We start from the raw sequence: 21,951 nt of genomic DNA, 5'->3' as shown, positions 1-21,951 counted from the left end.
TGTGCGCGCGTAAAATGATTTGTTTACAAAGTGAATTTAAACGAAATTCTAATTTGCAGTACAGGAAAAAGTCCAATTATCTTGAAGACTATGATTCCGCTGCAGTGGCCAACATTTACTTTGATATCCGGAGAGTTGTGCTGCTCATTTGTATGTACCACTCGGGGTTATGTCCACGGAAATGACTCTACTTCTGCCGGATGTGTTGTCAACGTGTTGCTTCTTCCATCTAATGAAGTTGTTTCATTGTTGCCCTTGTGACCGACCGGCTTTGGCTGCTTCTTTGACTGCTGTTTTGTAAGGATTGTCAGCCGCAAAATATGCGCAAGTTTGTTGCATTATTAATGCATGTTTCCTGCTGACTTCTTCGCATGGAAATGCTCACAAATGAGACAGCAACGACACGGATTGACAATGAAACATGGTCTGGTTGGAGAAAGTAGAGACAGAGAGTTCTTACGCTTACTCAAAAAGGGCTTCCTTTCCTACAGCTGCCTGCAGCAAGGCTCTACATTGTCCTGCAGGCTCGGATTAACTTTGACTTTCAGGAGAAAGTTGCTCTAATTAACCGCAGGGGCCACCAGAGACACCAGATGACATCGTCTCATATGTGGGAGGGGCGGCGGCTGGCTGACTGGCTGGCTGTCAGGATAATGAAGCTGAAACTTCCTTTTTGGTTATTAACTCGGCCGGAGCCAAAGTAAAACTGCAGCAGCAACTTGAGAAAGACACGAAACAACAAGAAAAACAAGGAGTTTCAGCAGCAGCAGCAGCAGTAGAAGGAAGAGGAGTTTGGCGTTCAATCTGAGCCCAGTAGTCGCTTCGGTTTATTATTCCATTATAATGAACACAATGCACATTTTCTTTGAACTTTTTCCTGGCTTTTTTCCTCTCTCCCTCTGTCTCTCTGCTCTGGCAGTGTCCTTGGCTGCTTTGGGTCCTTTGGTTGCTACTTTCGTTGCACATTTGCGTGGTGCAATCTCGGTGAAAGTTGCTGCTTGTGTTGTTTGTTTGTTTGTGTGTGTGCGTGCGTGTGAGTGTGGGTGCGGGTGCGGGTGTCGTGGATGGGCACAACTTTTGCCATGCGCTTCCAAGTTTTTAGCCGAATTTTTTACGCTTTTTCTGGCGCTTTGTCTGCACTGACGACACCGGACCGCGGACAGGAGACAGCGAGGAGGAGAGTAGAGTGGAGGAACATGGCAAATTGCATTGTTGATTTTCATTTTCAAGCCTGAGCTCCGCTTCTCATTCAGTGGCGTGGCAGTGTGGCAGTGCGGCATCATGGCACCCTGGCACTGGCGACACTTTGCCAAATGTGTGCTTCCTCCTCCTCGCCTCCTCCTCTTAGCTAGAGTTCCGTTCGCTTCGGAGTCATTGCTGCGTGTTTCCCACTTTTCAAATGTGAACGCATAGCATAGCAGAAACTGGCACAGCCAGCGCAAAAATCAGCTGCAAAATGCATTTTCATTTGCAAGTTTTTCGCAAAAAGTTAGCTTTTGCCGGCAAAGGGAAAGAAGTACTGCCACGCAACGCACTCTTCAGAATCATCATCAATTGTTTAATCGAGCTCCAGAGATAAATACTCATGCCCCTTTTGGGAATAGTAGCGAGCTAAAAAAGTTCGGGGAGTACTTAGTACTCTCTGGGAATGGGACACACATAAAGATTTATTGACTGTCGCGTTATGTAGCTCTGCAAGAAAGAGATAGCATGAGACCCAAAACCACTACGATTTAGCTTTGTAAGTGTTGGTGCTTTGCTTGTACAGTTATGAAATTCAATGGAATTCCCTGTCGTTGCAAATTCAAATTAGATCATATATTTGTCTCGCTCACACGGCAGGCTTAGCGAACAGCGTTCAAAACAAAAGTAGTTCCATTCGGGTGCTGTGCTTCCCTATTTTGCAACCATTTGTCGTTGAAAACATAAATCAATCGTGTGTATTGAAATATAAATCAAACGCCGAAAATAAAAGCTATATACAAATTGATAAAACAGTTGAAAGGTGAGACGCGAAACCAAACAACTTCAAGCACTTTTTTTTTACGTGTTACGTGTTTACGTTACTGCATATGCATGTGTGTATGCGTGTGTGTTACAGAAGAACCAGTGAAAGTATTGGTGTGTGTTGAAATATCACCGGACAAAGCGTTCTTGGTTGCAATAATTATAATAAAATCGGATAAAATACTTGCAAGGTACGTCGCAACACCAAACAAATATTTTACTCTCATAATTTACACATTTTAAACTCCTTTTTTTTGGGCGGTAAGCAAAACATAACTGTAAAAGATGTCTGTCAATTACGTTTGTGGAATGTGAAATGGAACATCCATTTGGTTTTATTGCCAGTCACCCATGGCACCCTCAACCTGATGATGTGGCAGTGCGCCACTCCTGGCAAGAAGTCCACCCCATGGGAGGGTGGCCTCTACAAGCGCAGGAAGAGGCGTATGGCATACTGTTGAAGAACCGCTTGGAGTACGACAAGCGCGTGCGTGCCCAGGCGCGTGCCATGGCCAGTAACATATAAAAATAAATATTCCACTTAGAATGCTGCTTATAAGAGATAAATGTTGTATCAAACTCCCACTGCGCACAGTTTAGGAGCAATGACCTTGCAGCACCTACAAATCCATCTGTGCCAAAGCCCTTGGCTGTGATCTTCATTGTCATGCTGCTGCCCGTCGATGTGGCAACTGTTTTTCTTTCATTTTTTTTTGTGTTAGTCATAATCAAAGTGACGCGCCTGTCTAAATTTAAACACCTTCATGTGACATATTTTCCCAATTAAAATGCATCTAAACGGAGCGCAAAACATAGGCATAATAATTAGGGAATTTCGAGGAAGAGCGTCTGCCAGGTCCACGACTCTCATTGAGATAGTTTTCGTCCCAAAGAACAAAGCATCCGTTGGAGCATTTTCCGAGAGAGATGCAGAGTTCTCGATTTGGTTAAAAATAGAAAAATCTATTCAATGTTTCGCTCAGTTTTTCCCGTGAAGCCAAAGCGAAAAGTTCCGTACGGCGGATAGAAATTAGACTTCGAGAAATTTTCCAACGTCTCGCCCGAGTACATATAGATTTTCTTTTTTTTTCGGATCATATGTATACTAGATATTTACTTCAAGATCGCATAAACGGAAAACTTTACGATTTTATTTAAAGTTTAAAGAAGTTTACAAGTGCCAGTGTAATCCCTCGAATTTCCTTCATTTTGGCTGCAAAAAGTAAAAGTTAATACGAAAAAATTGCGAAATCGAAAGATCAAATCGCGTGTGATCGAAGCAGCACAGACACACACATGCATATGTATATAGCATATGGTAGTGTGTGTACCTATATCTGTTCGGGTTGAATCGGTGAGGGCGGAGCAGCTCTTTGTATCGACTGCTGCTGCTGCTGCTGCTGCTGCTGCTTCTGTTGCTTCTTCAGTGGCAAAGTCGCATTAAAGTGAATCGTAAATAAAAACGCCTGCCAGGCCAAGAACATAAGTAAACACAACAAGAGAACGTTCGCATACCACAGGTCTGGTTCTTCGGGGGCCTTTGTTCTCGGGCATATTATGGGAAATGCAGAGTCTACGCCGCCTGCAGATGACTCGCAGGTGCAGCCGCCGCAAGAACAGCAACGGCAACAGCGAGTGGGAGGAGCAGCCGCTACAACGGATGACGAGCCCTGGTGGAATGACATCGAGCACGAGAATTTGGTACTGCAACAGGCCCCCACCAATGCAGCCACATCAACGCCCAAAAAAGTTGAGGACGCTGTGAAAATAGCGGAAGAAAAGGCAACAATTCGAGAAGAACCCATTGAAATGGATAGCAAGGAGGAGTCCCCCAAGCGCGAGCAAACACTGGAGGAATTCAGGGAGGAGCTGCGCACCAAGCGGGAGGCGCGGCAAACTGCGGTGCAGGATCTGCGCGAGGAAATGAACAGCCTGAGAAGAGAATTGGCCAAGGAACAGTCAGATAATCGACGTCTAAGAAAGGAGCAGGGCGAGGAGGAGAGGCCAGCAGAGCAGGCAAAGGATCTGCAGGAGCCACTAGATGTGCCCAAGGAGCAGCCAGAAATCGATCCAGACGATGAGAATCCCTCGAGCCGCAGTCGCCATGCCAACATAGAGCTGGCCAACGCACAATTGGCACTACAACAGGCCAATGCCGAGAATCTGTCGCTGCGCGGCGAAGTGGAGGTGGTGCAGCGTCAGGTGGGAACCCTCAAGGAGGTGATAAGCTGCTGCAAGCAAATGCTCAGCGTCAAGGAGGAGCAGTGTGCACAGGTGAGAGAAAGAGTTCAAGATTGAACCGCTTCAGCTAACATCTAACACAAATCTTCTTTGTGTAGCTCAAGATGAAACTGCAGCAGATCGAGAACTCCTTCAGCGAGCGTGAGATGAAGATTATGTCCAACAATCTGCGGCAGGAGTACGAGCGGCAGCTGGTCAACATCCGCCAGTTGAGGCAGCTCTACGAGGAGCGGCAGCGCGTGGCGGCTGCGGAGTACGATAATCTGCAGCGTCTTATCTCCATCAAGAAGGATGAACTCATAGCCGAGCAGGAGAAGTAAGTTGCGAGGCAGTCAAAGGCAGCTCTTTACTCATTTTTATCCTCGCAGAACGAAGAACTTTGAGGAGCGCAATCAAGCGCTGCTCAAAGAAGTGGAAACTGCCAACGAGCAGCTGTCCAAGCTGCGCGAGGAATGCGGCGAACTAAAGTACGAGAAGCGAATGCTCAATGAGCAGGTGGGAGCCGTCAATATGGTAAGTGGTTTAGCCCTGACACAGCTCCACATTTCATGCTTAAAATCTCACTCTCCTTCAGCTCTTTAGTCAGCTCATTATGGGCTTCAATGGCAAGAGCAACATGGACATTGATCGCTTGAATCAAATGCTCGAAGAGAATCGCCAGCTACTCAATCAGATGACCCAAGCCGAGGGCAGCTGCAGCGATGGCGCCACGCTGCCCAAGCTGCTCTTTGAGCTGGTGGAGGAGGCCACTGGTTCCGGGGGCTCCGGCGAGGACTCCGACAAGAGTCGCAGTGCAACGCCAACACCCCGGGCAGTGGCTAAGGATGAGGCTGCGGCTGCGGCTGACACTGCGGCTGTTGGTGTGGACGTGGACATGCCCGACTGTGTCCAGCGAGAAGGAGGAGGTGCCGCTGTTACGGCTGAGCCCGAAATTATGGGAAAAGTTGCCTCGGCCCAAGAAATCATTGGCAACTTGCCAAAAGTTTGGAAAGTGTTGATGGAGCTCTTGAGTCACCACAAAATTGAGCGCGTGCAGTTCGAAGAGCTGCCACCGCCGGCCAGGAGCTTGGCTTCTGGTGCTGCAGCTGCTCCTGTTGCCACAGGGGAAGCTGGCAAGGCGGCAGCATTAGCCAAGCCAGCGGAGCTAAGCGTCAGCAAGACCTACATCAAATTGAAGGTGAGTTTAGTGCACCCACGCTACCAAGGTGAATATGCTGAGAAGGTGCTATTCTCCGCTTATTCACCACGCAGCAACCAGCAAGCGCTAGAAAGGGATAGACGTCACCTTCTACGTAAATTCACCTTGCGCCCACGTGCTGCTACACTCTGGCCGTTCAAGTGCTGCAGACAATCGGGCTTGTTAGTTGTCGTATCCGGTTTGCTGATGAAGTGCAGCAGCAGCAGCAGCCAGCCATCGTCCTTGTCTGTTGCACTCCCCGCCCTCCCCCCTTGTCTGTCTGTGGCTGTTGCAAAGTTTTGCATTATTCACTTAAGCGCTTTATTTAGTAGAGTGCAGGCCGAGCACGAGGACGAGCAGCTTCATTATTGCTGACGTTCAGTCAGGCAGTGACTCCGGGGGGGCTCCGTTGTTGGCACATAATTGAATTTATCGGTCAGTTTGCAACCCCCCGCCCACCACAAAACATGTTGCACATTTTTGACAATCCATTGAAGTGGAAAGTTCTTGAAACTTCTCAGCAGCAGCTCTCCATCTAATCTCTCTTTTAGGACCTCATACTGGAGAAGAAGTCGCTGGTGAAGGAAACGAATCGCTTGAAGACGCTCAACAGCCATCTGGACTATCGCTTGAATGAGCAGGAGAAGCGGCTGAGCGCCGTCAGCTTGGAGCTGACCAAAACGTGGCATCTGGTGGGCAAGATGCAGCGTCAGCATCGACAGCTGCACACCCAGGAGCAGATCCTGCGCTATCAGCTGCAGCAGAAGCGTCGCCTGCTCAGCGAGCTGAAGGACGAGCTGGAGTACTGTCGGCGCAAGTGGGCAGCGGCCAGGGCCAAGAACGAGGAGACCCAGGAGCAGTGCGACGACTGGCGCAGGGAATTTGCACGCCGCAAGCTGGAGGATGCCAATCACTCGGCGGAGAGCGGCTACAGCGACTCGGGGCCGCAGTCGGATGAGGAGCGGGACTCGGGCAGGGCAGAGGAGCAGGAGGAGCAGGCCGCAGCAGAGCCTGTGGTTGAGGCCGTCACGCCGCCTTCTAGTTCCGGCAATTGCCGCAGGAAGCACTTGAGGGATCAGTTCGAGCACACGCGAAAGATAAAGCGCATGCAGAGCACATCGCCGGGACGTCAGGCGGCCGCTGCTCTGAGCTCTGGCACTGCGGAGGAAGAGGGCGAGGAGATTGTTCTGCGCTGGAACAGTGCGCCGCCCACCTGCGGCTGGCGTGGGGAGACTATAGAGAACGACGAGGACGAGCTGGACGTGGGAGCTGAGGACTCTCGCGGAGCCATACCCAAGACCCCACACAGCTCGCGCAGCAGACAGCGCAGTCAGGCGGAGGAGGCATCAACTTCGGGCACGGCCAGTCGCATCCAGAAGCTGGAGGAGCAGTGCAAATCGCTCATACAGCAGGTGCTGGAGACATCCGACAATCGCGAACGTCTCGAGGTGCAGCTGTGCCGCTTCCAGGACGAGGTCTCGCCCGCCCAGCATGCAGTGCCCCTCGACGATTTCATCAACAACAAGCGGCTGGAGCGGATGACGCGTGCCAGCTCTGCACCGGCCACGGGCAGCCTCACGCCGCGCGAGGAGGAGTACACGAGAAAGCGCTCGGAGCGACTGGGCCGCCTGGAGGAGGAGTCGCGTCAGCTGATGTCCCGCATCAGGCGCACCACGGATCGCGGGCACTACCTGAAGAAGTCTCTGGATCGCATCAGACGCGCACCCAGTCGCGATGCCAGCTTCGAGAGCAACACGGAGGAGACCGCGGAGACCGAGGAGACCAAAACGGAGGAGAATGCATCCCCGCTGACCGCCGACGAGGAGGCCTACACATCCCGGCGTGCCGCACGCCTGCGACGGCTGGAGCAGGAGAGTCAGCAGCTGCTCGCTCAGCTCTCAAAGAACTCCGAGCGAAGCGAGGGTCTGGCCACCAAACTGGACACGCTCCACGAGCGACAGCAACAGCAACAGCAGCAGGAGCAGCCCATAACGGCTGCAGCTATCTCGCAGACTGTGGAACAACGACTGGAGGACATCGAACGAGTGTCTGTGAATCGCGCCGAGCGTCTCCGTTTGATGGAGGCGCAGGGCAACGAGCTGATTGCACGCCTGAGCAACACCTCGGAGCGTGGCACGGCCATGATCAATCGCATGGCAGAGCGGGAGGCCAGCAGGCGGCAGGAGGCCGAGCTGGTGGAGCAGACCCTGCCCACGGAGGAGGCCACCAGCTCCGTGAAGAACATAGCCAGCACGCGGATTGCAGACGAAGCCGAGGGTGCCGCCTGCTGCGTTACCGTCACCACAACCGCCACACAGCAGGCCACACAGCAGCAGGCGGCCGCCACGGGCGCCATTCCCAAGAAGCCGCCAAGGAGCACACCACAGGCTCACCTGTGCGCCGCCTCACGCCTGGACGATGCGGCCAAGAAGCGTTCCACGGGCAAGGAACCCGCAAACGTTGCACCAGAAACTCTCGAGGATATGGTGCAGCGACTGCGTTCCTTGCCATTCCCGGCCGAGCAGCAAACACAAAATGTGGCAGCCGCGGAAACCAGGGAAGAAGAGCAAGCGGCGGAGGATGAGCAGCAGGAGGATGCAAACTGAAAGATGTTCACTAGAGTTTAAAATTACGAATACTCCGCGGTAATCCTTGGCCTTAACCATACACAATAATCCACACGAATATTGTTCATTTCCGGAATGAATAAAGATCTTTATAATCTCACAAAATCTCCGGCTTGGTGCTCGGTCGCTCTGCTGCACGAGCGATCGATCAGCGGCGTCTACGCTTTGACATTTGACGGGTTGAGGCAGGGCTGACTCTCTTGTTGCCCTTCGTGTTTATGAAGCGCACATAGATCTTGCCACGGAGTGTGGTGCGGTAATGCTGCAACTCTTCCTTGGGAAAGAGGCGCAGTATCTCCTCCTCCAGTTGGTAGCTGAACGGCAGCGACAATCGCTGACCGCTGTCTAAGTAGTGGTCGGAAATCAGCCGGATGAGCAGCCGCCGCTGCCCTGCATCCAGGCACTTTTGCTGTCCAACGAGATCGAGCAGCGACTGGGAGCGCGTGCCTCCGGCTTTTAGAATGCCCAGCACTGTAAGCGCTTCCAGCTTCTGGTCCTCATCGACGCTTTGCTTCTTCGATTCGCTTTGCTCAGGTTCAATGTTGGCCTGCACGGTTTCGGCGTTTGAGTTAGCCAATGAATCATCGGAATGGGCAGTGTCCACAGCGCGGTCAGTCGCGCAATGGCAGTGCTTCTGCTCCCGTACAACGTGGAGGGGCCAGTTTAGGCAAAGGCGCCAGCGCTCCAGGTGATGCTCGAAGCGTATGCGCTCTCCCAAGCCAACATTCTCGAGCAGCTCAGACATGTGATGTGGTTTCATCATGTGCAGTTCGTCTACGCCGATGGCCCGCTCTGTGAGTCGGAAAAAAACGTTTAAGTCGTTATTCTGTTTTCAATTTCTCTTAATATCTCTCACCTTTCAAGCGTGGGAGCAGATCGGCAACATTCCATGACTGGAGCAGTACGCGCAAATCCGCGACTTCTTGCTCTTTCCCCACTTCCACTTCCATTTTTATTAATGTAGATTATTGAAAAAGTCAACACTCACGAAAAACGACAGGCAAAAAGTGGAGATTAATGTTGCTTCGACTTCATTTTTTGACAAATACACAAAGACAGAGAAACACTTAACCTTGTATAATTGCACCATTCGTTGGGGCTGTGTGTGTGTGTCCATGCACATGTACAAATTAAGAGCGGCCACATGGCTCACAGCAGTGTGAGCGAGAGAAATATATGTTTGCTGTATGTAACGGTTGATGGTCCGTTATGCTTTTGCAGGCTTACCACCTAGAGATGGGCATGAACTGATATTATTTGGCACGGACCTGCACGGAACTAATTATTACCAACGGGAAATGTATAAACGTGCGTATTGAATATTTAGAGTTTCGTGTCGAGTCGATAAAAAGCAGCCCATGTCCATCTCTAACTATTATATACTAAACAACACACAAATTTCTTGGCTTTGTGTCTCCATTGGATGTCTTCTTAGGTATCAATACCGTCTCCAATGCCTCCAAGAGAATGCATTTTTTGACCTTTAAGCGTTGCCACCTGGGTGGATCGCGGGTGTTGATATTTTTCGATACCTTTCGATGGGTTATGCCAGCCTGGTTTCCCCATGCTATTTCGTAGTTCACTCGGGATGCCCTCAAAGCACACGACACGGACTCGCTGGGATTTCTGGGACTTATGTGCTCCCTTAGACACGCACGCAGCCATGACATTGCCGGCCCCTGAGACTGCCAGTGCCAGTGCCACTGTCGCTGACATGCATGGGTGGACGAGTTTTCAGGTTGCCCAGTGGGGGTGTGGCAAGGACGTGGCCATTGGGTGGCAATGGGCGGCGCATTATCTCTGCATATGTATGCAAGTAAAAATGCCAGCGTCCGCTAACAAGTTGGTGACGTTGTCCCCCATCCTCGACATTGCAGCTTTATGCAAATGCGATTCCCTCCCTGGCAGACTCGCTCCCGTTCGTTCCCGCACATCGCACTTCTCAAGGCGTGTAAACAGCAAGTGGGTTTGGAGCAGGGGAGGAAGGGCTCTCTCTGTTCAGGCATAAAGACAACATCGCCTCATATGCTTTTAAAGCGAACAGAGATTGTACATTAACTTATCCGCTCGCTTCCTTTCCTTTCCGGGACAACAGCATCAACAACATTCGCTCTGAACAGAGCTCCCTCCGTCTCTTGCACCCTTTCCATATTTTTGGTAATTCCTTATACCAGGGTTATGTTAACTAACAGCTCTGTAACATAACATACTGTTGGGTGTTCATTATGCTGCTTTACAGGACTGGTTTAAAGCCACCCCTGCATAAATGAACACTTCCAGTTCGAGCGCAGGCCAATGGTTCGATGGGGAAGAGCTGTTAACATAAGGCCATCGAGCTTGTTCCATTGAGTTTGAAAGGGATGAGTCGCTGTTGGGATGTTCGAAGGGGAGTTGTTAACAGTCGAGCAGCAGGCCGGCTACCAGCGTAGCCCAAATTCGCATTCGTTTTGCTGGCCCGTTGACTAAGTTAATAAAATAAATAACATAACCTGCAGGTAGCTACAAACAAAAGTGTTCAGCTGCTTCCAACGAGTGTGGATACATTTGTCATACAAAAATAACACATCAATTGCCTTGGAAGTGGCCCTGCTACTTTAATCAGCACAAATAATATCATTTTATATTGTATATTTATTGTATTTTTAACGGTTTTTTGTAACATTTGCTCTTTATACACTTTTTTTGAATTTTTGTTCTTCACACTGGCGCCATCGAGGAGAATGCTAGGGAACCTACTGAAGCAGTGCAAGCAGTGCGATTTTGCAGCTGTAAAACAATAACATTACAGTAACAGTAACAGTAGGACCACTCGCTGGCTGCTACTGCTCCTACCGCACATTCGTTTTTGGCGAACTTCAAAAAAAAAAAAAACAAATACTTAGCAAATAAGTTAATTATGGCTTAATTGAATGTCTGCATTTTCTTTCCACCACTTCCTTGAAACAGTGGACACACAAAAATTCAAACAGTTGATGACTGTCTCTGGCGCTCCTCTGTAAACAGAAGTCAATCAATTTGCTGTGGGATGAACTCTCCTCCTCCCTCCACCTGGCCACGCCCACACGCCAATGGGGAGCTGTAAAAGTGTACAAATTGTTGCACCGTTAACCAGCCCGGCCGCTGTCCTTGGACTGCTGCTGCAACTGAAGGGGAAACGTCAAATTAATAAGCCGCCGGACGTACCACAAGCTGTGAAAAAGCAATCTTTGGTCTGCATGCCACAGATCCAGATGCAGATCCTCAGAGTGTTTTGCGAGCTTGTTAGCCACCAAGGAGAGAGGATGCCGCTGCCGCCTCGGCCTTTGCCTCTTTAGCGGAGTAGGGCCAAAGATTTATGCAGTTCGCGCGAATGTCCGAGAGGGGAAGCGCCGTTGGCAGGAGCTCCTCCACGCCCGAGACGATCTGCAGAGCTGAAGAGTAATCTAATTTATTAAAAGTGCAGCCCCTGCATCGGGCAGCGGGCAGCGGGCAGCGGGCGGGAGGCCTCGTTTGGGTTTTGATTTACGCTGAAATAAATTAAAATATCATAAAAAGGAAATTAAAATTCACTCGAACAACAAAAGCCCAGCGTCCCGTCTCCGACAGCGACGAGCGACGACCGAAGCCAAGACGATCGATCGATGTTCCTGGAGGCCAGGGTCCGTCCAGTTCGAGCAGAGGGGGGGCTCTTAGCTAATTTTTGAACAACTAAAAATACAAATAAATATTTTAATGTGTGATTTACGACAATGACTCCAACAGGGGGTCGAAGACGACTTCGACCGACTCGAGGTCTGGCTCTGGCTCTGGCTCTGGCTGTGGAGCGGCGTCTTCTTCGGTGTGCATTTTGATTGGATTTGTGCGCTTCTGGCGCTCGTGTGGACCCCCTCCGGACACTGCATTGAAATACAATTTAAGCGCCTTTAATGAACTGCAGAGAGACGCAGACGAGACGAGACGAGACGAGACGATCGGCACATACAGCAAATCAGCGAATCGGAATTTAATTTGGGGAATTATTTTTAATGGCTCATAGAGAGAATTGTTATTGGCACATCAAAATGAGAGAGACACATTTTTACGATCGAAACGAAATGATCGCCCATCAATATACAGATTTATGCAATGCCCCAAAGCAGTTTATAATTTTCATTCCCTTTTTTTTTGCCCATAAAGTAGGGCGGGGAGGCGGTTTGCCTGCCCGAAAATGGACTGCAATTAATTAAAAAACGATTGACATTCATAAAAAGTAAACTGCGGCAACAGCATCGCCTGACAGCGGAAGCAAACATAATGCCCGACTATTATGAAATCCATCAAACAGTTTTACAGAACACCTCAGCAGACCTCAGTGGACACCAGGCAGGGCGATGAGTATTTATGAACAGGCTGCCACGAAGAAGCGAATCGATCGCTGGATTCGATCGCCCGAAACACCTGCCAGGCACACAGCAGCAGCCGCGTTACAGCTAGAGATGAGCGCGTGAGTCAGAGATGGAAAATACGGCTAAAAGTAGTCGCAATTTGTTCTCTAGAGAAATACGTGCCTCGCCATGAAGATAGCTGAATAATTCATAGAGAACTTTAGCTAAAAAGTATCAAAATAGTTGCGCTGCCTTTTAAGAGTATTTTTGTCTACATTTTGGCACCTACAGTCACTGTAACATCATGAAAGAATCAATTCACGCACTCATCTCTAGCCCACTGACTGATGATGGAGCACTGCCGTTCGAGAGGCTGATGCTGTCGATGATGATGGGCTTGGTCATGGGTTGGGGATTGTGTATGGTGATGTTGCAGCAGCAGCAGCAGCAGCAGCCTGAAGCCCGGCTAACGAGCGCGAAATAATGCGCGAAATGTGGAGCAGACCCAGAGACTCGGCGACTCGACGACTCGACGACTCTGGGACACATGGGCAGCTGAAGTGGCAGGTCGCCTGGCTGCAACGGTGGCGACTGACAGAATTATAATCAATTAGTGGAGCGGCCGCGAGAGCGCATAAAATTATACATTCCGTTGCCTGCGTTGGGGCCACAGACATCCAGAGATCCACTGCCACAGTGCCCAGAACCCCATTCGTGAAACGCGTTGTGCAATTTAGTTTAAATTAAAATAAATTCAATTACGAGAACATGAAAATCCATTACGTAAATTATTGTCATTAAATGTGCAATTTGGTGCGGAGAGCGTTTATGAAAATTTTGATTAAATTTCTGACGCTTCGCCGGGCAACAACAATCAAGCCCAGCAGCAAGACACCAAAAAAAGTGAACCCAAAGCGCGGAGACTCGCAAGCAAAATCAAAAGACTTGGGCCACAAACTTGCACAGCGAGAGGCTGAGCTGTATCCCTTCTGCGGATCATGGCTAGCTGCTAGCTGCCTAATTAATTAATTATAAGCCCCAGCGATTAGCATAGAGCCCGACTAGGGGTCTCCCAGCGCTCGCTGTCGGGCAATCGCTTTCATTCATAGATCTCGCGGGACAAGTCCCAGTCAGCAGCCAAACGGGTTATACTTGCTAAACGATTCGTTAGATAAGATACTAAATTGTGTGTGTGTGTGCCTGCTATGGATATCTCTATATGGTTAGTCGTGGAGTTAGTCAGCGACTGACAGCCTCACCGCGCTTGATGGCTAGTTGCTGCCGAGTGTCGCACTCAATTTGTTTAATCCCCCTGGGAGGTAACGTAACTCTTCAGCAAACTCTAATTAGACTTTGGTGCAGTCTGTAATATGAGACTACATTTATATAGGCGCAACTCTGTGTTTCATTTGAAATTTGTTTGTTTTGTTTTTTAATAGAATATCCACCACACTTTTGGTAGCACTTTTTTGTGGCAGTTTTTTTTGTGGCAATTCTGATGGCAAAAATTATGAAAATTTCTTCTAAAAAATGTTCATAGTTTGAAATTTACTTAGTCATTATTTTCCACAAATTATTTCCACTTCAACTCTAAGCAACATCCAATTCTTTCCTTGTAAACTTTTTTGTAGTTGCAGGAATAACTTTTGTGGCAGTTTTTTTGCTGTCATTCCTATCAAAAACTTTATGCAAATTTCTTACAACAAATTTTAATAGAAAAGTGCGCCTATAAATATTATCAAAATTAGTCTAAAATTTCGAATTTTATATACAATTTTCCACAAATTATATCCACTTCAACTCTAAGCAAATCCAATTCTTTCCTTGTAAACTTTTTTGTAGTTGCAGGAATAACTTTTGTGGCAGTTTTTTTGCTGTCATTCCTATCAAAAACTTTATGCAAATTTCTTACAACAAATTTTAATAGAAAAGTGCGCCTATAAATATTATCAAAATTAGTCTAAAATTTCGAATTTTCCACAAATTATATCCACTTCAACTCTAAGCAACATCCAATTCTTTCTTTGCTTACGCCAAGCACAACCAATTCTTTCTTTGTATCTACACTTTTTTTTGCATGCAAGTTCTTGCCATAATTTGTATTGCTGCATCGCTTTTACCCCTATGTTTGCTGCCCCCTTTCGATTACTTACTAAATGATTGCTGGAGCTGGGGAGCTGAGGACTGCCAGCTGCAGTTTTGCCGTCGAAAATTGCTAGACCAAACAAAAACCAAACTACTTAGCCGCACACTCGCCGCGTAATTGAAAATCGATAATCTGTTTGAACCAGTTTGGTCTTGGAGCTGGATTCGATCCAGCCATGTTGGCTGTTGAGGTAACCCACAACGGAGAGAGAGAGAGAGAGAGAGAGAGAGAGAGAGGGAACCGCAAATCGTCTGCAAATTGTAACCGCAAAACGAGGAAGAGAGCGAGCGAGAGAGAGGATCAGGTGGAGGTGGACCAGGCCCTGGTCAGTACCGGGCAATTGCGATTGATTTTAGCACGCTTAATGGTTATTGGTTTAGCTATGGCTATACCCCCGTACGAAGAAGTTGAAAATGATGATGCCTGCATGGGTAATAATCCTCCATTTACTGGGACAAGTTGCGGGGTGGGAGTGGGGAGTGGGGAGTGGGGAGCGGGGTAGACCGACTGCTGCCACACCATAAATTACAAATAATTCGATTTACACAAGATTTTCACTCTTAATGGCCGAAAATGGGCCTCGGCCGTGAAAATAATGATGAAAACAAACAAAACTTAATAAGATTTTAAGCGATCTGCGATCTGTGGCCTGGAGGTAATTGCACAGCCTCCAACTCCTCACTCTCTGCTGCGGCTGATTGAAAAATCAGACAAATAACATAAACATTTGCCAGGCCAAAAATATATACCACATTGCCACTTTTGCCACATTAAGCCATTAAAGTTTTGGCCGCCTTCTGTCCATGCCTTGCGCCTGCCAAGAGCTCTTGCTCTTGTCACCCAAATGCCATGAATGCCGCATTAAATGGCAAATTAGTGAGGGAAGGGACAGCGCTGAGATGTGCTCCCTTTTTTGGGGGGCACGCCCAAAAATGTCAAAGCAAGTTGCACTGCAAGAAATTGAGGGAGTGCAGATAAATGTGAGAGTTTATTATAGTAGGAAAATTGGTAAATTGTTAAAGTTAGAGTTTAAAATTTCCTAAATATATTTCAAGCTTTATCTGCTCTCCCAGAGTGGCTTAGCCTTTAAGGGTGGGTTTTAATATCCTATTCCTCTCACTGTTTGCGCTCTTTCAGCTCTTTCTCTAATCCACATTCACACATTCTCTCCGTGCAGTTTTGGGGCAGCAGCAGCTGCTGGCAGCGTCCTATTTAATTTCACATTTCACATATTTTTATTATGCCTGTGCCCCTGTTTGCTGTTTGTCAGATTTCGCAGCGTCGCGTCGCATGCCGCAAATGCCTTGCCCGATGGCAATTTTAATTTGTGGCAAACTCAAATTATAAATCGCAATGCAGCCGTTGCAGCCGTTGCAGTTGCAGAGTTAATTAGCCGCAATTATCGATGGCCATTGGCCACTCTCCTTCGGATTGCGAGTGGTGGCACGCCTCACGGCTTTCGTTTTGATCTTTCTTTCCATGGAGCACTGTGCAGCCCCCTAGCTGCGGCAGCTCCAGCTGATCCCACTGATTAGCCTAATCACGCTGCAACACCTACGACAAAAACGCGCTCTAATCAGCCTCATTATGGCTGCCCAGCTGCGTGGGCAACACAAAAAAAAAACAAAAACAAAAAAACAAAACCCAAATCGAGTCAGAAATATGCAAATGCCTCAGAAAAGAGATCTCGATTCGATCTCTTACATGTGTCGCTGAGGCAGATAAGCTAAGGAGGCGTAGATAATGCCCCGTCCAGGGTTTTATGTTTATTTAATTAGCGCACACATTTCGTAGTCGACAAAATTATGAATTCATTTTTGCTGGCATGGGAATGGGTCAGTAGGATGTTCCACACACCACACCACACCACACCACACATCGCTCGCCATATAGGAAGTTGTATATCTCTCGACTAAACGAATATAAAACGATGCACAGATTGAAACGTGGAGATACATAAATATATATTAGATTTAATTAGATGGAGACATAAAATATAAACTGAAAGCGTTTTGTTTTATGAGTTGCGGGAGTTTTTTTGTATCTTTTCTTAGCTTTTATCGTAAATAAAATATAAATTGATAGCTATCTGATTTTGCTCCTTGATTGTGTTTCAGCTACAAACAAAGTTTATGTGGAATTTCGTTATCTCTAAGTAAGAACAACTTTTAAAGAGATAGATTTAGGCTTTAGATTTTCGTGGAATCTATATCATCAACAAATTACTTAATTTTCAGCTACAGCGAAACCTCATAAAAATATCATAAAAGGATATGTTTTGGCTACCTCAGCAGCATGCCATGAAGTTTGCAACTTTCCTACTAGAATAACTCATTCGATGTATACATACATACATTCGGATTCGCATTCGCATACATACTTCTGCCAAGCACTTCTCGTAGCTTACGAATATGAGAGGGCTGATCCGTAGACAGCGCGCTGCAGCGGCTCCTGCGCTCCTCTGGAGACTTGCGTGCTGTGTCCACAGTGTGTCTCGTGCTAAGTTGTTGCTGCCACTGACAGACGCTGCTGTTCTGGCTACCAATTGCATGCAGCCTCTACCCAGATCGAGTTCGAGTGGGTACTGCTGCACACATGCACCTCATGCTCCCCTTGCCACTCTCGCTCTGTCGATAAGGATCAATGTTTAGCCGGTGCTACGCTTTAATATTGTACGGCCCTGGCTCTGGCACACGTTGCCATGATTTGGGGCGGTGCTACACACACACAAACACACACACACACACACACACACACACACAACATTACAGACAGGGCGGAGAGGTAGTGGCGGAGTCACTTACACCAAAAACAAAAAAACTTCGGTAGTCGATCTTCGTCTTATGGTGTCGTCTTTCGTCTTTCTTTTGTTTTACTTCTGTCTTCATATCGCGCCCCGTGGCTGAGTCATCATTTATATATGGGGATAATGTCCCCACTTTATGTGTAGCTTTCCTTGGTTCCTTCCCCGGCATTCCCCTGCCCGTTTCCATTCTGTTCCTCTGTCTTGGGTGGCACTTCGAGTGCTTTGACTTTTGCTTGTCAATGAGCGACGTCTTTGATAACTAATTGCTGCGGCGCCAAATGTTTTCCCCATTTCGTTTTGTTTCTCTCTTTCTGCCTGTCTCTCTCTCTCTGCCGCGCGCTACCTCGCGCTACCTCTCTCTCTCTCTCTCTCTCAGTCTCTCTTTTGTCTGTCTTTCTGTCTCTCCCTCTGTGTGTGTCTGTCTGTGTGGCGCTGTCTTTGGGACATAATAAAAGTCACATCGTTACCGTTTTGTCGGCACTTATGAGGTCGCACGAGCAGCCCGCTGCATTTCTTGATTTGTATTGAAATTTTGTAGCACTCCTCCTTGCTCAAACAGCAGCATGCAACAATCACATGCCACACATAAAAAGTGAGCAATTATGGCAACAAGTTAATTAGGAACCGAACAGCAACCCAAAGCCACCGTTCCACATGCTCCACTTGCTGCAGCAGCAGCAGCAGGCCAAATGGAATTGTTAGCTTCTGCCTCTCTCTGTCTGTCTGGGAGCTCCTTCTGTGCCTCTTCCCATCTCTGGCAGCTCCTGCTCTACCTCTACTGTGTACCCTGCATATGCAAGTCGAGTTGGTAGTTTGCCGCCTTAACTTAATTTATGCACAAGTCCCCGAAGTACAACCGAAAAACACTGAATAATTTCATCTGCTCGAGAAACAAGCGAAAGGAAGAAAAGTTCACATAAATAAGAACAAAAAGGCAGTCAAGTTGGAAGGTTTTTGGCGAGCTTTTAGAGGCATTTAATACCCTCAAAAGCGCTTTTAAAATAAGAAAACTAACCAAAGAAATGTCCCTTAAAGTGCTTACATTTAAAATACAATTAATCAAATAATGTTTAACCATTTTCAATCCCAGAATAGGTACTCAAACCGGAAATGAATCACATTTATTTATTGTACCTGAAAAATAGCCGAAACTTCAATCTAAGAAACTGCTGCTGATAGTTTAATCGTGACTCAGATCAGAACATCTTCGATAGAAGATTCGAAGTTAAAAGTGTGCCCATAAAATGTGTCAATGTGTTCTTGGAGAGATCCATAAAGATTGTTTTTATGCGCAAAAGGAAATACGCGTATGCAGGTTGGAACGATGATCTCATCATTGAAAAATCTAAAGATCTAAATAGATTATCAGCTAGATAAAATCACAAATTGAGGCGAGTGGGAGACAGTATAAAGTGAACTTCAAGAGCAGCCAAAGAAGAGATCTGAAGCTTCGATAATACAGCAAACCATCGTCGTCCGCCCGCTCCATCATCGATTATGTATTTTCCCATCGGTGATTACAGATTATCTCATCAACTGCCCTGGAAATGGTTTGAACATGTAACTCGCTTACTGGTTTCATTCACATCGAACTGAAAATACATTTTCAGCTACAAGTTCACAGATGTCTCACATCCCCCTCTATGTAGTTCGTTGCCCAAGTCTTTTGTTTGTTTGAATGAATTTATAATTCCCTCAAAAAGACGATTCCCAGCACAGATGTTGTCGGCTTGGAGAGTTTTTTTATAGCCCATAATCTATGCATACCTCTAGCCATACAAAATATTTCAGGGCCACAATAATTTCCAATCATGTGCAATTCCCTGCGTCATAAATGGAATTAAGATTTTTGCATTTAACTATTTTTTTTGTTGGTTTCGTCTTAACCTTAACTCTGTGGCACCCTCCGCTCTGTGGTCGGCCGGTGACTATGTATCATGGAAAAGCTGCCTGTAAAAATATTTTGCGTTTTTCCATTATCCACTATCCATTTTCATTTCCATTTCCATTTCCATTTCCATTTGTTGTTGGCAGGCTTAATCAAAGTGGCGCTAATTAGTTTGAGTCATTTGGATAATTGCAAATTAAACGCAAACTTAATTGCGCCGACACACGAAACACACAGACAAGCACACCAGCAATTATATAGGTACATACATACACACATACAGATACATATATTCAGAAGCGGCAGCCACTGCATTTCGTCTTGTAAGGCAACAAAAAAAAAGGAAAATAAAAACCAACACAAAGAATAAGTTAAGAAAAAATGACCAGAAAAACAACCGCCTGGTGCTTCTGGTGGCTGGTAACCTGCACAGCAGACAGCAGCAGGGTATTATGATTTGTAGCAAGGGTTTGTTTGGCAGACAAGCAAGTATTTCCGAAGCTAAGAAATGAGTAAAAAGTTACTTTTGAGGCGATATTGGCCATGTTCCTTTGTCTATTTATTTGACAACAATAATTTCTAGGTATTTCCGATTCTGCTGCCAAAGAAAAATTGCTTATTTCTTATTATTATTTAATTCATAAATTGTACATGCATTATTTTGGGTTTATGCAGTTCTCCAGGGTATCTAAAAGGTCGCTCCTGCCGTTTCTGCTTGTGGTTTTTTGCTGATTTTGTGCAGTCACTGCTCGTGGAATTAACAATTAAGTCTGTGTTGCAGATAAATTGAATTAAAACCTAACAAAAAAGGCGCATTAATCGAATGTTTCTGTGCAAATTTGCTAACAAATTAAAAGCATTTACTCAAATAGAATAGAGATGTTGTACAAGCAATTGGAAATGCACTGAGAGAAATTAACTGAGAAAGGGTAGTCAACCGGAAAGAGGGAAGCTGAAGAGAAGATTTTAATTTTATGGTTGGCTAATTTTGTGGGAGCATGTTTTTATTTTTTGTATATTCTTTAAAATTATTATAGATGAATAAAAGATATATTTGTTCTACATTTTCCATGCCTGGGGGGATGGAGTTATTATCCTGTTAACACTTTATGTATTGCTCTTATGGAGTTTAGATTTATGTGCATATTTTCGTTTGCCATTTTATGATTTATTTCACTTCTTTTCCACGTCACATTTCTCACAGTGTCGTAGGTATTGTGCATTGTCCACAAACAAAAACTAAACTAATATCAAATCAAATCAAATTGACGTTGGGGAGTAATTAAAATGCAGTCTCTTAATGTCAGCGTTAATTAGTCGCCTTAATTAATGATTATTAATATGGTTGTTGAACCTCCGCCTCTCTCTCTGTGGCCCTGCCTCCATGGCGAACCCATATTCATGCCCTCCCCTTTGGCTTGATTATTATGCAAATTAATTGCTTGGATCTCTTTTTTCTCTCACTCTTTGCTTGTCTCTGTTTTTGTGTGTTTGCATTTGACGAACTCATTGAAATGCATGAGAGAGAGAGGCACAAAATTATACAGTCTGAGAGGCGTAGGCCCTGCAGCCGTGGTCCGTCGGTTAAACATGATTATCACAGTTCCACCTCATCGCAATTACCAGGCCATGTGAGGAGGATCCCAAGTCAAGATCTGGCACTGCCTCTTTTTGTGCCTTCCAGTCCGAAAGTCTGGCCAACAACACAGAAAATAAAATCCGGTAATCGAATTAGGCAACTTCGTGTTTTATAAATGTTATCATAAATATTCCATTTTATTAATTACCGCGCATAATTCACAAACAAAAGCAAGCGAGAGAGAAATCATCTTGAGATCGAAGACGCTCGAAGATCGAAGATCCAAGATCTCAAGCGAAGTTTCCTCTGCGAAGTGTTCGAAGTTCCGCGCTCTCTCGATCATTGTTGTTGTTCCAACTTCGACTTCGAATCATTAACATATTTAATTTGTTTCTAATTTATTCATAAATTTATATTTGTAGCACCCTCCCCTGTGCATGATGATTCTCTTGTTTTTGATCATGCCTCCCTTCGTGACTTCCATCCCAATCCCAATCCCAATCCCATTCTCTTCTCTGATTTATGGGAATACAACTGATTAATGGCAGATCCGACTCGAACTCGGACTCGTACTCCCAAGATCTGGTCAGACTGGCAGTGATTCACTGTATACGACTCTCATAAGTAGGTGTTGTTACGCATATTAGGAGGGTTACGAGAGAGGGAGAGGCAGAGCTATTAGGCCTCGGCTTATGGGTCATTTGTGGGAATTACCAAAAGAAGACAAAAGAAAACGAGGAGGAGGCTAAATGCATTGTTTATGCATTAATAATGTGTGTGTCTTTGGAAGGGAAAGTAGGGGATTTTGAAGCAAGTGTGTGAAGGAATACGTTTTGAAAGTTGAAGTCCTTAGGGAATGATGGAAAACATTGAATAAACTTTGATGGAAATGGGAACTTGGAACATAATTAAATATTTATATGGCTACATTTCTCTAGGAATTATCTGTTTCGAGACACTCTGAAGTTCCAACCCAGAAGTGAGGCTGAAATTGGTACATGGAACTACTGGAAGACAGAAAAGATGAGAGTAAAACCCTTCAAACAAAAGGTCCTTCTTCGGTTTAGGACGTGTTCTTTTAAGGGTGAAGTTCATGTCACTTTTTCACAGCATTCCACGAGTTCTCCTTGGTTTTCC

At 46.4% G+C, this 21,951-nt stretch overlaps 2 protein-coding genes across 3 annotated transcripts; one reads left to right on the top strand and one right to left on the bottom strand.

The window, feature by feature from the left end:
* Window positions 1-2,998: 2,998 nt before the first annotated feature.
* Window positions 2,999-8,155, top strand: LOC117582631 (trichohyalin). 2 transcript variants are annotated; one of them, XM_034270509.1, is made up of 6 exons: window positions 2,999-4,281; window positions 4,347-4,564; window positions 4,617-4,761; window positions 4,823-5,425; window positions 5,977-6,423; window positions 7,691-8,155. In XM_034270509.1, the coding sequence occupies exons 1-6, from the start codon at window positions 3,565-3,567 to the stop codon at window positions 8,072-8,074; spliced, it is 2,514 nt and encodes an 837-aa protein (XP_034126400.1). In that variant the 5' UTR covers window positions 2,999-3,564; the 3' UTR covers window positions 8,075-8,155. The 2 variants fall into 2 exon arrangements, with proteins under 2 accessions (XP_034126400.1, XP_034126399.1); XM_034270508.1 differs by having other exon boundaries at window positions 3,000-4,281; window positions 5,977-8,155.
* A 1-nt stretch (window position 8,156) lies between these two features.
* LOC117582640 lies at window positions 8,157-9,064 on the bottom strand. Its single transcript, XM_034270522.1, has 2 exons — window positions 8,909-9,064; window positions 8,157-8,844 (listed from the first exon to the last, which is right to left on the bottom strand). The coding sequence occupies exons 1-2, from the start codon at window positions 9,000-9,002 to the stop codon at window positions 8,201-8,203; spliced, it is 738 nt and encodes a 245-aa protein (XP_034126413.1). The 5' UTR covers window positions 9,003-9,064; the 3' UTR covers window positions 8,157-8,200.
* Window positions 9,065-21,951: the final 12,887 nt, after the last annotated feature.

The sequence above is a fragment of the Drosophila guanche genome, unplaced genomic scaffold (genome assembly GCF_900245975.1).
Source record: "Drosophila guanche unplaced genomic scaffold, DGUA_6, whole genome shotgun sequence".
Lineage (NCBI taxonomy): Eukaryota > Metazoa > Arthropoda > Insecta > Diptera > Drosophilidae > Drosophila > Drosophila guanche.
Note: the sequence above shows the minus strand (reverse complement) of the source record. Positions and strands in the feature narration are given on the sequence as shown.